Source organism: Protopterus annectens, chromosome 1.part0, assembly GCF_019279795.1.
Source record: "Protopterus annectens isolate FY-2018-M chromosome 1.part0, PAN1.0, whole genome shotgun sequence".
NCBI classification, from domain to species: domain Eukaryota; kingdom Metazoa; phylum Chordata; order Ceratodontiformes; family Protopteridae; genus Protopterus; species Protopterus annectens.
The window spans coordinates 464,733,000-464,746,157 of record NC_056725.1 but is presented as its reverse complement, the minus strand read 5'-3'; the positions used below and the strand labels follow the sequence as shown (position 1 = coordinate 464,746,157).

The following is a 13,158-nucleotide window of genomic DNA, read 5'->3' as shown; positions in this document are numbered from 1 at the left end:
TCAAAGGAGAGACTACTGTCCACCTGTGTCCCAAGGTCTCTTATCACACTTTCGGTGTTAAGTAGACTACCACCTATGTGGTAGTTCATGGGTACTGAGTTTTTACCAAAAGGAATGACAATGCACTTTTTGGCATTGAGCTTGAGGCCATGGCTTTGACACCAGGCATCTGTCTCAGCAAGGCCCTTTTGTAGGATGTCCACATCTTTTGGAGTTTTGATTATGGCTCCTAGTTTGCAGTCATCTGCGAACTTCGTTAGCCAAAGACCTTCTATGTTGGCCTGTACTTCAGAGAAGTAGATACCAAACAGGAGAGGACCCAGGACTGAACCCTGTGGTACTTAACTTGTCACTGGTCTGAAGCTGGATTTGGAGTTTGCTGCTTTCACAGTGTGGGTTCTGTCAGTGAGCCAGTTGGCAACCAACCCATCTTGTGACATAGGGATTTATACCTAGTTTAGTGAGTTTATCTATAATTCCAGAGTGGGGGATGGTGTCAAAAGCCTTGGCGAGATCTAGATAGGCTGTGTGAACCACCTTACCCTCATCTACGGCTTTGGTGACTGCTTCAAAGAAGTCTATCAGGTTTAGGAGACATGATCTGCCTTTTACAAACTCGAACTGGGTGGGGTCCTGAGTTTGGAGATTACCAATGTCATTGTTTATAAGTTCCATGATGATACACTCCATAGCCTTGCAGACCAGGCTCGTTAGGCTAATTGGGTGGTAGTTTCCGGGGTCTGTGGTGGCTCCCCCTTTGTGGAGTGGGATAACTGTCGCTGTGCGCCATTCAGTGGGCACATAGCCTGAGGTGAGGCTATGATTGAACATGGTACTTAGGTGGGGTGCCAGTTCATTCTGTAGTTCATGTAGAACACAGCCTGGGATGTCGTCAGGTCCCATGGATGCTGTATTCTTGGCTTTGGATAGTGTGCATTTTACCTGTGCAGCTGTGATTACAGGAACTTTGCATTCTTCTGGTATAGAGATGGGCCCTTTAGGGGATGACAGAGGGGTAAAGTTAGCACTGAACCTATCTGCCAGGATGTTGGCAATATCCGTTGGTTCTGTATATTTAGTGCCATTGTGCTGTAACTCAGAGCAGATCTGAGTGTTGCCATTGAGATTCTTGACATAGCTATAGAATGCTTTGTGGTTGTCTTTAGAGACAGTGGCGATTTTGTTTTCATAACTAGCTTTGGAGGATTTTATGAGGGATCTCAGCTTCTTACTGAAGCTGACCAGGGAGTTTCTCCAATCATGGGATTTTACTCTTTTTTGCAACAGTTTCTTTCTTCTGTTGTAGAGTTTGTTTATGGCAGGGGACCACCAGATTGGCTTCCTTTTTTTGGAGGATAGCATCTTGGTTCTGTTAGGGATTGCATGATCCATGCACTAATGTAAGTGCTTATAAAGTGCATTTGTGTAGGATTCAGCAGTCATACCTCTATTGTCCATCAGCATGGGTGTCGTGAAGTTTGATACTTCTGTCTTAAGAAGCGTGAAGTTGGCTTTGGAGAAATTTTTTACTGTGGTTTCCCTAATGGGGGGTGGGGAAGGATGTGGATGTCTAGGGTGATTAGCTTATGGTCGGACCTGACCAACGAGGAATTGACCTCTGGTGTGGAGCACCGGTTGCCCATGTTGGTAATAACCAGGTCTAGGATATTGCTGCCCCTGGTGGGGGTGTGGATAAGTTGATCCATGGCATTGGAATTTATGAATTCCAGAAAACGTTGAGCACAAGAGTTGGTACATGAGTAGTTTTCCCAGTTAATGGTGGGGTAGTTGAAATCGCCCATTATTAGGGTGTTAGGTTGTACCCTAATATTTTCCAGTGTATTAAGAAATGAGGAGTGGGAATCCTGGGGCATGGTGGGGGATCTGTAGCAAGCTACAATTTGGATTGCGGTCTTGCCCAGAGTTAGTTGCACTTGCATAATCTCGGATGCATTATGCTGAGCAACTAGCCTGGAGGTGTGGATATTCTTAATGAATATGGACACGCCTCCATCTTTAGTGTTTCGGTCCAGGTTAGGTGGCCGAAAGGTGTGGTATGAATTATAGCCTGATAATGCAGTGGTACTGTCTGGAGCCTTGAACCAGATCTCTGTCACTGCACAGATGTCGATGTTCTCCATTTTAAGGAGTGCCTCGAGAGAGTGCATTTTGAGGTTTAAACTTCTAGCATTGAGTAGCAATACCCTCAGTTTCTTCTTGCCTGTACCTGTTAGGGTGGTGAATTTGTCATTTGAACCTTGCCTAAAAAAGGCACTATACGGGTGGCTAGAGCCTTAGCCAGTATCTGGAATCCCAGGGGCGACAGGTGCAGGCCATCTCTGCCAATGCATCATGGCTTGTCGATCATGTCATCCCAGGCAGACAGATACTGGATCCCCTTAGAATGACACCAGAAGCTTAGCCAATTGTTGAAGTCAATCATTTTGTCCTTGTACTGTGGTATCATTCTGGGTGATGGCAGGATGCTACTCAGGGCTAGGGTCATACCTGCCTGGGCTACAAGATTGGTCAGCTCCTGCATGTCCCTTTTCATGTAGTTCAAGGAGGTACATCTCAGGTCATTCACACCAACATGGACAATGACAGAGTCATATTTGTACTTGTGGAGTGACCTGAGTGCATGTGTTATGTGGCAGATCCTGGCACCCGACAGGCAGCTGACAGTAATTTTCTCCTTGTTTAGCCTGGTGAGTGGAACATCAGTGTGCCTGACTATAGAGTCACCTATGACTAGAGTGTTGGGTACATTGTTATGCCTTATGGGCTGTGGTTGAGTGGCACACTGAGTTTGTGGGCTATGTGTCATTTGAGTTGTGTTGGAGGGTGGAGGTTGCTTGTGCTTCTGCTTTGGAGGTCCCTGTTGCTTGGGCAGGTTTTTACTGAGAGCCTCCGTGAATGTAGGTGTGTGTTTTGTGTTTCTGTGTGTGTTTTGGTGGTATAGGTTTTGAGGGACTATGTGCTGAGTGTGGTGTGGTGCAAGTGTTTTCCTTCTCCTCTTGACTGTCTAGTCCAGTCTTGGGTGAAGAAAGCTTTGCTTCCAGTTTGGCTATATAAGTGCATCTCTCACAGGTTGTAGTGTTGGGTGGTAGGTGGAGAGGGTTGTCTGTGTACATGAGGCAATTACTGCATTGCCCCAAGATGCCCAGATTCATCAGGTAGACAGGAGAAAACACCGGGGGCTGACCCTTAGACATGCCTGGATAGGTGCTTATTTGTTAAGTACTCAAACTGTTTTCCTCTAGACAGTGAGGAAAGTTGAGTGCTGTAGTAATTTGTAGCTTATTTGGTGCTTACAATAAGTTCTGAACAAGTGCTGAAACAAAAAAACTGGCTAGTTCTAAGCAACGAAATTAAGCTAGAAGGCTTCCTTTCAACACACAAAGGCTTGGGCTCTAGAAGCCTACAAATAGTCCTGGACACAGCAAATCTATATCCAGGCTAGACTACCCACAGTAAAGGCAGGAAACAAGCTTAGAAAAAGTTTTTTTTAGTGGAAAGAGAGAAAGGAGTAGCAGAAACTAAGCTGATTGGCCTTCTCAAATGTTCTCCCAGTATTGGGTAGAATGAGGTAATGACACTAGACTGGGAGGAGGGTCCCAGATCTAATTTACACTAGGGGCGGGCAACTGCAAAGCCACCAACTATAAAATACCAACAGGGAGGGAGGGTGGGAAACAAACTGCAGAAATGTTTCTCACAGCTGAAAAGCAGCAGTGAGCCTTTAAATGAAAGTTTTAAACAGCTAAAGGAGCCTCTAGAAAAAAGAGTTTAACTGCAACAAGTTATCAGAAACAAACAACCCAACAGATGCTTAATAAAAGTGGACAATTTCCAGTTAATACCTCACACACAGTGAAACTAGCTAGAAAAATACACAGTACACAAAGTGCTATAAATAAAGAAATAAAGAACAAAATAAACAAAAAAACAGGATACTTAATGCTATATATTATAGCTCCGAGTTTGCTGAGTGTCCTTCCTTCGATTAGCTCAGTGTAAAATGGCAGAACACTCACAACTGAGCTTGTTAGGTAACAGAAAGTTGAAACCTGAGACAGCTTTTAAGAAAGAAATCTCAAAAGAACCAATGAGGTGCTTTAGTCTAAGCTGTAGTCCAGGTGACCTCAGTCAGCCAGTGACCTCAAACAATTCTCTCTCACTGAAATGCCTGATGGCTTTGGCTAAACCAAGATGTCCCTGAATATGTGCTCAGACACACAGCCTCCACAAACACTAGGCCCAAATACAAGCCTGAATATGGAAATGCTACAGATATCCCCACTACTTAGAAACAAACTGCAGAAATGTTTCTCACAGCCGAAAAGCAGCAGTGAGCCTTTAAATGAAAGTTTTAAACTGCTAAAGGAGCCTCTAGAAAAAGAGTTTAACTGCAACAAGTTATCAGAAACAAACAACCCAACAGATGCTTAATAAAAGTGGACAATTTCCAGTTAATACCTCACACACAGTGAAACTAGCTAGAAAAATACACAGTACACAAAGTGCTATAAATAACAAAGAAATAAAGAACAAAATAAACAAAAAACAGGATACTTAATGTTATATATTATAGCTCCGAGTTTGCTGAGTGTCCTTCCTTCGATTAGCTCAGTGTAAAATCTGAGAGAATCCATCATCTATCGGTTCAGGGTACTTTTCTTCTCTGACCTCTCCTGATGGGATCCTGCTCTTCATTTGGACATCACCATTATGCAACAGGCTTACCTAGACCTCATTTTGAACCCATATCCAAGATGGACCTCAAATTTTCTGTCTTGGCAAGCTTTATTTTTGGTGGCAGTTGCTTTAGATCGGAGACTATTGGAATTGCAAACCTTGTCTTGCAAACTTCCTTTCCTAATCTTTCATTAGGATAGTGTATCCCTGTGAAATAACATGTTTTTTATTCCAAAGGTAGCTGTGATGACCTTACTGAATTATGTTTTCTTCCCTAATTTTGCCAGCAGGGGGAGTACATGTTGCATTTATTGGACCTACATGGTTTCTACCTTCACCTCACAGAGTAAATTAGAAAATCTGATGATCTGTTTTTCTTTCTCAACAGCAAAACTAGGACAAAGGAGTCTGTGAAAGTGACTGTTTCTATATGGTTGTCTGACTGCATATCATGTGTGTACAGAGAAAAGGGGTTGACTTTACCAAAACCCATCAAAGCTCTTTCAACTAGCTCTGTTGCTACTTCTACCTTCTTTTCAAGAGGTTCCACTGATGATATTTGTGCTGCAGCCACTTGGAACAGTGTACATACTTTCATTTCTCATTACAAATTAGATTTATACTCTAGAGATGCATCTACTTTTGGTTCAGCCATCCTCCAGAATATCCTTCTATGAGACGTTCCAGGGTATTCATTAAGTAGGGACTCTGTCTCATTCATTGAGGAATGGACAGAAGTGACAACATCGGATACAAAAGTTATGTAATTATCATAATGATAGATTTGTGTTGTCCGCTTTCATCCTTCCTCAACTTACCACCCTCCTTCCTTCTACCCATGTTCTTACTGTTATTACTTATTTCTGATATGACCGTATTACCTTTTCCTGGGTCTCTCTTATATGCTTTTCAAGCTCCAGAGCAAAATACAAGCTAATATACTAAATCTGTGAATTCTGGTGTCTTAGGAGAGGTCCTTTGTCCATTAGCGAGTCCTTGGGCAAACTCAATCTCAGGTAACTTAAAGGTTAGGAGAAGACTGCAGGTAACAGAAGAAGCCTGAGCTTTGGATCCAAACTCGAGTGGTCAAAGTTGGAGCCGAAGTCCAATCCACAGACCCATCCATTGAGGAAAGATCAAAGCAAGCAACACAGATCTGTCATCGTTAAGTACATAATTTTCATTTAAGGCAGGTACCTTTTTACTATGTTAACCTGCATATATTTTTTTCTTTGTAGACATCCCTCCAAACCTTCCTATACCTGCTGTTCTCAGAACACTTTAAGCAGTAAATAATGCTTGAATCCTTTTTTTTTTTCTTTTCAGGGCTCTGCAGAAGGTGAAGGCACAGTAGAGGATGTCATTGCAACACTTTCAGGTGTAGTAGATTTCTTTTATTGTGTTAGATGTCTAGTATCATCCTAATTTCTTGTACATTCTTCACTACCAGGGTACTGGATTGTAATATTTAATTTCATAATTTTTTGCAGTTATTTTGTACTTCTTACATTTAAGACAATTCTGCATGCCAAAGGTCTGCCATTCGTAACTGTCATTTTTGTGGTGGAGCAAGTCTGCTACCACTTGTCTTTATTTTTACCACAAGTTATTTGCAAGTATGTTTATTCACATTTCAAAACACAAAATAACAGTAGGGCTTCTAAGCAGTGATAATTAAAATGGTATTAAGCAGAGCCTGTAACCTCTTCCAGGCGTTTCTTTAGTTACCTCCTACAGTGCCTCTAGGTGTCAAGTACTGCTTGTTCATATTTGCATTAATTCGAGTTGCAGTATGTTGCTAAATAGCAATGCTTATGGCTGATTTACAGGTCTACCAGAGTATTTATTTCAAATGTTTGTATTCAAAGCATCTAAATAAAGCAGAATTATTCAAATGCAAACCATTAATGAAATGTTTATTGTCAAATACTTACTGTGGAGTTTTATGCAGTGTTTGTGTTTTTTGCTATTTCATTGCTGAATTTGTTAACAGAAATATAAACTGTAGTGTTAGTGATAGTCTGTTGTTCAGTGTGGTAAAAAAAAGTAGTTAGGTGTTGATGCTTCCTGGAGAAATGGTTGCAGTTTTACGTTTTAGTCTATTTATGTAACCACTAAAGGCTTACCCTTGCTTGTATCAATGCATTCTGTCAGTCCAGAGCAAATAGAACAGTAAGCATTGTTTGTGACTGTTCTAGAGTTTGCCTGTGAGGTGCACCATACTTTTGTGTGTAGAAAGAATAAAATAGCTACCTGCTTAGCCAGCCATTCAACCTCATAATTGCATTTTCTCTTTAACTCTCTATAAAGTAAAACCATTTAAAAACCTCAGACAAATTTTCCAGTATTCATCAAACAGAGAGTAAGTATATCCACAGAAATAACTCTGTAGAAGGGATGGAGATACTGAAGGACAAAATTCAGCATTTATTGTAAAACCTGAATTCAAGCAGATATTTGCTTGATGGCAACCTGAGCTGCAGATGTGGAATTAAATTTGTGGTGAATGTATGGTTTGATGCCTACACAAGTCATGGTACGGGCCTCACTTGCCTGTAAACCAGCACTGATGGTCAGATTTCATAGCACCAGTTTCTTCTTTTCTGGCAGACAGAACACAACTATTGCATGCTCGTCTCTATGTGAAACCATGTGTGAGATCAGTCATAAGGCTTGGCGGGGGGGGGGGGGGGTCTGTAAAAAGTATGAAGACTCAGAAGCCATCGTCAGTGAGGTACTCCCTGCTGTTTCTCCCAGATGGTTTTTGGGTCCCCATTTCTTCTGTCTACAAATCCTAAATGTCTGTGGGGAGAAGGAATGCAGGAAGAAAGACGAGCCCTGACAGTTATCAGTGAAGCCATTTATTAGGGATATGTGCCTGAACACAGCCAGACTTTGCTGCTGTTTCCCTCCAACAAGGTAAGTACCTTTTACAAGTATTTAGCTGCGTGGCTTGAGTTCCTTACTTGACAAGCACAGGCCAGCTTCTTTGTGATATCCTTTGTCAAGCATATGGTCCCATAGATCACAACAGTTTGCCTCTCTGAAGTGATAAGAAAGTATAATGCTCAACTACATTGAGGTTCAGAGCTTTCCACCTCTCATTTCACCTGTCCAAAATCCAGTCCCCCCAGAACAAGCCCTGGCAAAATATGCCAACTTCCCTGAGTTTGGGCTCAAGATCAATCTTCATGGCTTTGTATATAGCTTATGCACTGTCATCCGTAAAAGAACTCAGAAATAACATTCTGTATGCCTAATTCAGGGTTGAAGTGCATTTGTCAATGTCACAAAATCCGGTGGACGACCATCTGAGAATGACACAAACCCTGATTACTGTGGAAGATCTTTGATTCCCGTGCACAGTTCTCTTCTGTCTTCTGGGCCAAGCCAACCCCAGAAGAAGAGAAAGCATCTTCATCCCCATAGGAAAACTGTCAAGTGTTGCACAGACTTGCCCCAGCATTACTAAGCAGGCTACACAGGGCAACTGCTCCAGTCCAACCACAGTAGTCCTGACTGCACTTAGAGCTTTGCACTTCGGTAGAATTTGTCAGAGTTTTTCTTAGTTTTGAGAACCATCAGTTAAGTCCATTGGGTTTTGTATGTGGTTGTAGTAAGTCACATCTTTGTTTTTGTACTGCCCACAGAAAGAGGTCAGCTAAAAGACCTAACCCATCTCTGAAAAGCTTGAGTCGAACTCAAATGCTACTGGAAATGGGCTAATTGTTCTATTCCCAGCTCTTGTAAGTTGTAGTCTGGCTGTTTGGTACGGGAGGAGCTCTTAACTGCTACCCGAGTACCACTCACCTCTCCTTGGGAGTGGGAAGAGTTGCATGCACTTCAAGGCGTGCAGAAAGGTGCAGTTTCTCTGTTGGAGGCCAAGGAAACTAAATCCTTTGCTTATGGTTGGTGGGCAGACATGCTTGTTGGCAGCATCCTTTACTCATTATAGCCGAGTGGTCCTCCAGGCGTTTCTTTAGTTAACTCCTACAGTGCCACTAGGTGTCAAGTATTGCTTGTTCATATTTGCATTAATAATTTGAAAACTATGCTACATACCAACGTATCAGAATATTTTGTCTTGAAGAATACATGATGGCAAACATAAATGTATTGATATTTGACCTTTATCAATGAGTACTTGTTGGTACTGTAAGGTGATATCTTCATTTTTCAAAGGCTCAGGTCGCGCCCACTGGGAGTTAAAAGTGCACGCTGAAATGAGCTGTACTGGAGGGAATGAGCTAAATGAGGGAATGCCCATCACAGACATCCCATTGCATCCCCTCTTCCCTTACATATGTATGGGGAGACGGATAAAAAAAAAAAAAACTGAGCCACATCTGATGTTTACCTAAATTATGACCCATCTTGGCCAGCCCTTGTTCTTGGTGAATAGGAAATGAATGGGTCAGTTGGCTGATGGGGGATGATGATCAGATGTTGGGGGGGGTGGGGCGCAAATGAGTTAAAAAGAATTACATTTTAAGGAAATAGATGGATTCCATCTTGTCCTGGACTTCACTAACTTTAGTCAGCACATCTGCCATGTCTTTTTCCTAAATGGTTGTTGTCCACAGTCTATACTCTGATGCTGTTAGAGTGCCTAGATGGAACCACTGTACATGATGATGCCTTTTGGCACACCAGTATCAGGGATCCACCGAGGTGATTTCTAGATTTGGGGGGGGGGGGGGTGTACTTCTAGTACAAAATGTTGCTAATCAAGCTCTTTCAGTGCCAAGAGTATTTACTAGGGTCTATATTAGATGATCGAACTGTTAAAAGTTCGAACGGCATATAGTCGACACCATATGACCGAACTTTTAAAAGTTCGAAAATCTAATAAAAAAACAACAGAAAAAAACCTACCTGAATGTTTTAAGCAGGGGGCAAGCCCTCCTGCACCCCCCCCCACTCCCCGCTCTTTAAATATGCCAACTCCAAAATCGCAATACAGTGCAGGAAAGGGAAATCTTCCCATTCCGCACTGTACGGAGATCTCCATTGAAATGTTTGAACTTTTAAAAGTTCAATCATATAGTGTCGCCCATATGACGTTTGAATGTTTAAAAGTTCAGTAACGTAATATAGACCCGTGTTTACCAGGGTATTGTTAGTGGTTGCCTAAACCTTCTAAGGAAAGGAGGATGTCATTGTGCTCCACTCCCTAGATGACTGGCTTCCCCTTGAGAGATTGTGCAGAAGCATTCCTTCAACTGGTATGCCATTGGCTGCATTTTGTAGGTGTGACCATAAATAAACCAGAAATGCTTTCTTTCTGTTACCTTCCTAGAGGCTTATCTTGCTATGGGTGAAGTTGGGACTGTCTATTGCCTATCACTCTGTCAAGAAGTCATGACTTTGGTGTCCTGAGGGGGATACAGAGCAAGGTCTGGACCTAGATCCGTTGCTGAATTTGCTGACTTCTAAGCTTGATGGCTTCTACAACTTTTTTGCTTGCTTTTTGCATGCCTGGGGAATATGGATGTTGCAGTGGAGTGTAAGATGTCAGTGACAACACTTAATTATGTCTTATCTTGATGTTTGATGCTTGTCACCAGGCAGAGCAATGATGGACAAATCTCACCAATCAATTGCCCTCCCCTTTCTTCATCTGAGCTTCTAACAGATTGGGAGATACTCCTCCCACATGATTCAAGGATCACAACTTTCATGGAGAAGGGACTTCACATCATCCAGTTAGAAAAGCAAGCAGTCTTCCTGATTCTGAAAGCTTTGGAAACAAAGTTGTTACAGGGGTCAATCCTCATTCTGTCAGTCAAGTCATGTGATATCTAAGCATGCTAGATGGCAGGTAGTTTTACTCCCAGTTTGAAAAGGTTGACATAAGGCAAAAGACAAGAGATCTCTCAGTAGTTCACATACCACAGGAGGTTAAAAAGCTAACGGACACAGCTTGTCTTCCAGTCCTTTTCTGTAGATGCAAATGCAAAGGCTGTGTCTTGTTCTAGTGTACAGCATCACAGCACTCAAAAAACTATCCCGTTTGTTATTTTGGAAGTTGTGGATGCCCTCCTCTTCTAATGTTGCAGTATTCTTTACATGATGGAATCCTCTGCCAAAGGCAACCTGATGTCCAGCCAGTATTCAAGAGCTTTAAAGTATTGCTAGTACATGAGACAGCACACAAATGGTTTAGGAGTATGCCAGCCATAAAAGCAATGTCTGCATGTACAACCCTCAGAACTTCACTGCCCCAGTCTGAATGCATTCTTCGATAGTCGGATCTGTTCATGGGTCTATATTATAAGACTGAAAGTGCATATGTGCGACTACATAAAAGTCAACACAGTCAACAAAACCTGGCAGCGAACGGCCACATAATCGAATCCTTCTGTAGGGGGAAAAAACTTGCGCGGCCGTTCGCTAAAAAAATAAAATAATTTAACACCATAAACAGGTGGGGACTCTGCCCCTCACACCCCCTAACTAAATATATCAACTCCGAGATTGCACTATAGGGAAGGAAAGGGCAACTCCATGAAGTTGGCCAACTATCTCCTTGCCCTATGACATATTCATCGAATCGCTTAAATGTGATTAGATGAATGTGTCGCTGTTTCCGTATTCGCCAAAAAGCCTTTTTGTGCTTCTAATATAGACCCTCTGTTTGCCAGAGTTGTTTGCTGCTGTTACAGTTTTCAGTTAAGTGCCCCGTTGGGGTTTTTTCCTTTTTCTCTTGATACTGCTTTCTGTTGTGAGGGTTTCATGTCATCCAGGAAAGGCAAGTGCCAATGTGGGAGACAGATTCCACACAAGGATAGTCACGACCTGTCCCTGTTTTGTTTGGCGCCTATGCAAGACCACAGATCCTGCTCTCTCTGCCAGGCCTTTGTCCCTGAGACCCTACGTAGCCATTTTTCATCCCTTAAGATTTACTTAGAAAGTCAGAGATCGAAGCATTTAGTTAGGAACGTTACGGGGGGTATGTCTGGGACTTCTGTCGAGCCTGTGTTGAAGAGGAAGACCAGGAATCTGGGGCCTGAGTCTTCAGCTGCACCTCCTACATCTGCTGCGTCTCTCAAGGTCGATGAAGACCCAGAGACCTGACCGGAGGTTGTCTCTGGTTCTTTGGTGGGTACCACATCGGGATGCCATCAAGGAATCTGCTTTAGGCACATTCTTGGAGGCAATGCAGACATCCGTATCTGACAGTCATGTGGAACCAAGACTTGTTATTTCAGAATAACCTGGGTGGGGGTATCCCTCAAACTCTAGTTAGGGAGAATATTCCAACTAATATTGAGTGCCGACCTACGTCGGGTTGCTACACTTTCCGCTAGGCAGATGCGCGGTTAAAAAGCAAGCAGAAGAGCAAGCACATTTCTGCACCTAAGACTTCCCAATCCAATTGGGAAACTTCTTCTCAAAGCTTGCTTAATGCAGTCATGGCTCTTAAGCCTCCTACAGCTGATCCTGTTTCTCCCTTAACTTCTTCCTCACTCAGAGTTAGGGTACTGGAATCTTCTGAGGAAGAGGGCTCTTCCGAATATGAATTCTTGGCCTGCGCCCCGCAAGTTCTAGCCCCACTTCAATATGCTTTCCCTGAGGAATAGTCCAGTGCTGCAAATTCTCCAGTTGGAGATCACTTTCGGAGAAATCATAGCTTAAATGAAGGGAATTCTTTAAGTAGGACTGCTCTAAGTTTTCTGATGAGCAGAAAAGATATGATCTCTTACAAATGGACTAACCTTCCCTTTCTGCTGTACCTCAAGTCTTCCCAGCCTTTTTCGATGCATTTTCTTCTGCATCTAAGACCCCTGACTCTCAGACCCCTGCCCCTAGAAGGCCTGATCACTTTTATAAGGTGCCAGATGAGTGCAAATTGCTTTATAAGCTTTATAGATGTCCTTCAGCAGATCCTGTGGTGATTTCCATTGCTTCTGATAAAACGTCCAGATTACTGCCATCCACCAAGCTTCTCCCTTCTGATAAGGTGAGCAAAACTATGGGAAGAATAGAGAAAAAAGTCTATACCTCTGCCACATTCACTTTCCATGCTGTAAATTACCAAACCCATATGGCCAGATATGCTTTGGCCAATCAAGCAGATGTCCTTCATGGATGCATCTGCAGTCATAACAAGTGGGTTGTCCTGTCGTCAGGCAGCCCTTCAGTCGGCCGGATTCCAAAGTCCGGGTCCGGCTTCGGCTGATGTCGCACTTCACCCGACGTCATCTCTGCTGGTCTTCGGGTATAAAGGCATCAGCCGACGCCATTTTCCTCAGTCTTTCTTGCCGCGTGGCGCCCGAAGCAGAAGCTGTTCGCAAGTGCCGGTCGGTCGGATCTAGAGATTACTTCTACCGAAAACTACATAACAAAAGACAAGTGGATTTTACAAACCATAGATCAAGGTTACCGGTTCCACTTCCACACTTTACCAGTCAAAAGAGGAATGCCAAATCTACCTCCAAATCAAAAAACAGAGGCTCT

General features: G+C 42.9%; 1 protein-coding gene across 2 annotated transcripts in view; it reads left to right on the top strand.

Moving 5' to 3' along the window:
- The window catches only part of KDM5C (lysine demethylase 5C), a gene marked incomplete at its 5' end in the record, with an annotated part of 2,556,543 nt that overhangs the window by 2,158,876 nt on the left and 384,509 nt on the right, over nt 1–13,158 (top strand). Inside the window, 1 exon segment of one of the 2 annotated variants that reach the window (XM_044060501.1) lies at nt 6,025–6,076. Within the exon segment in view, the coding sequence (XP_043916436.1) occupies nt 6,025–6,076 (52 nt within the window). 2 annotated transcript variants of the gene reach the window in all.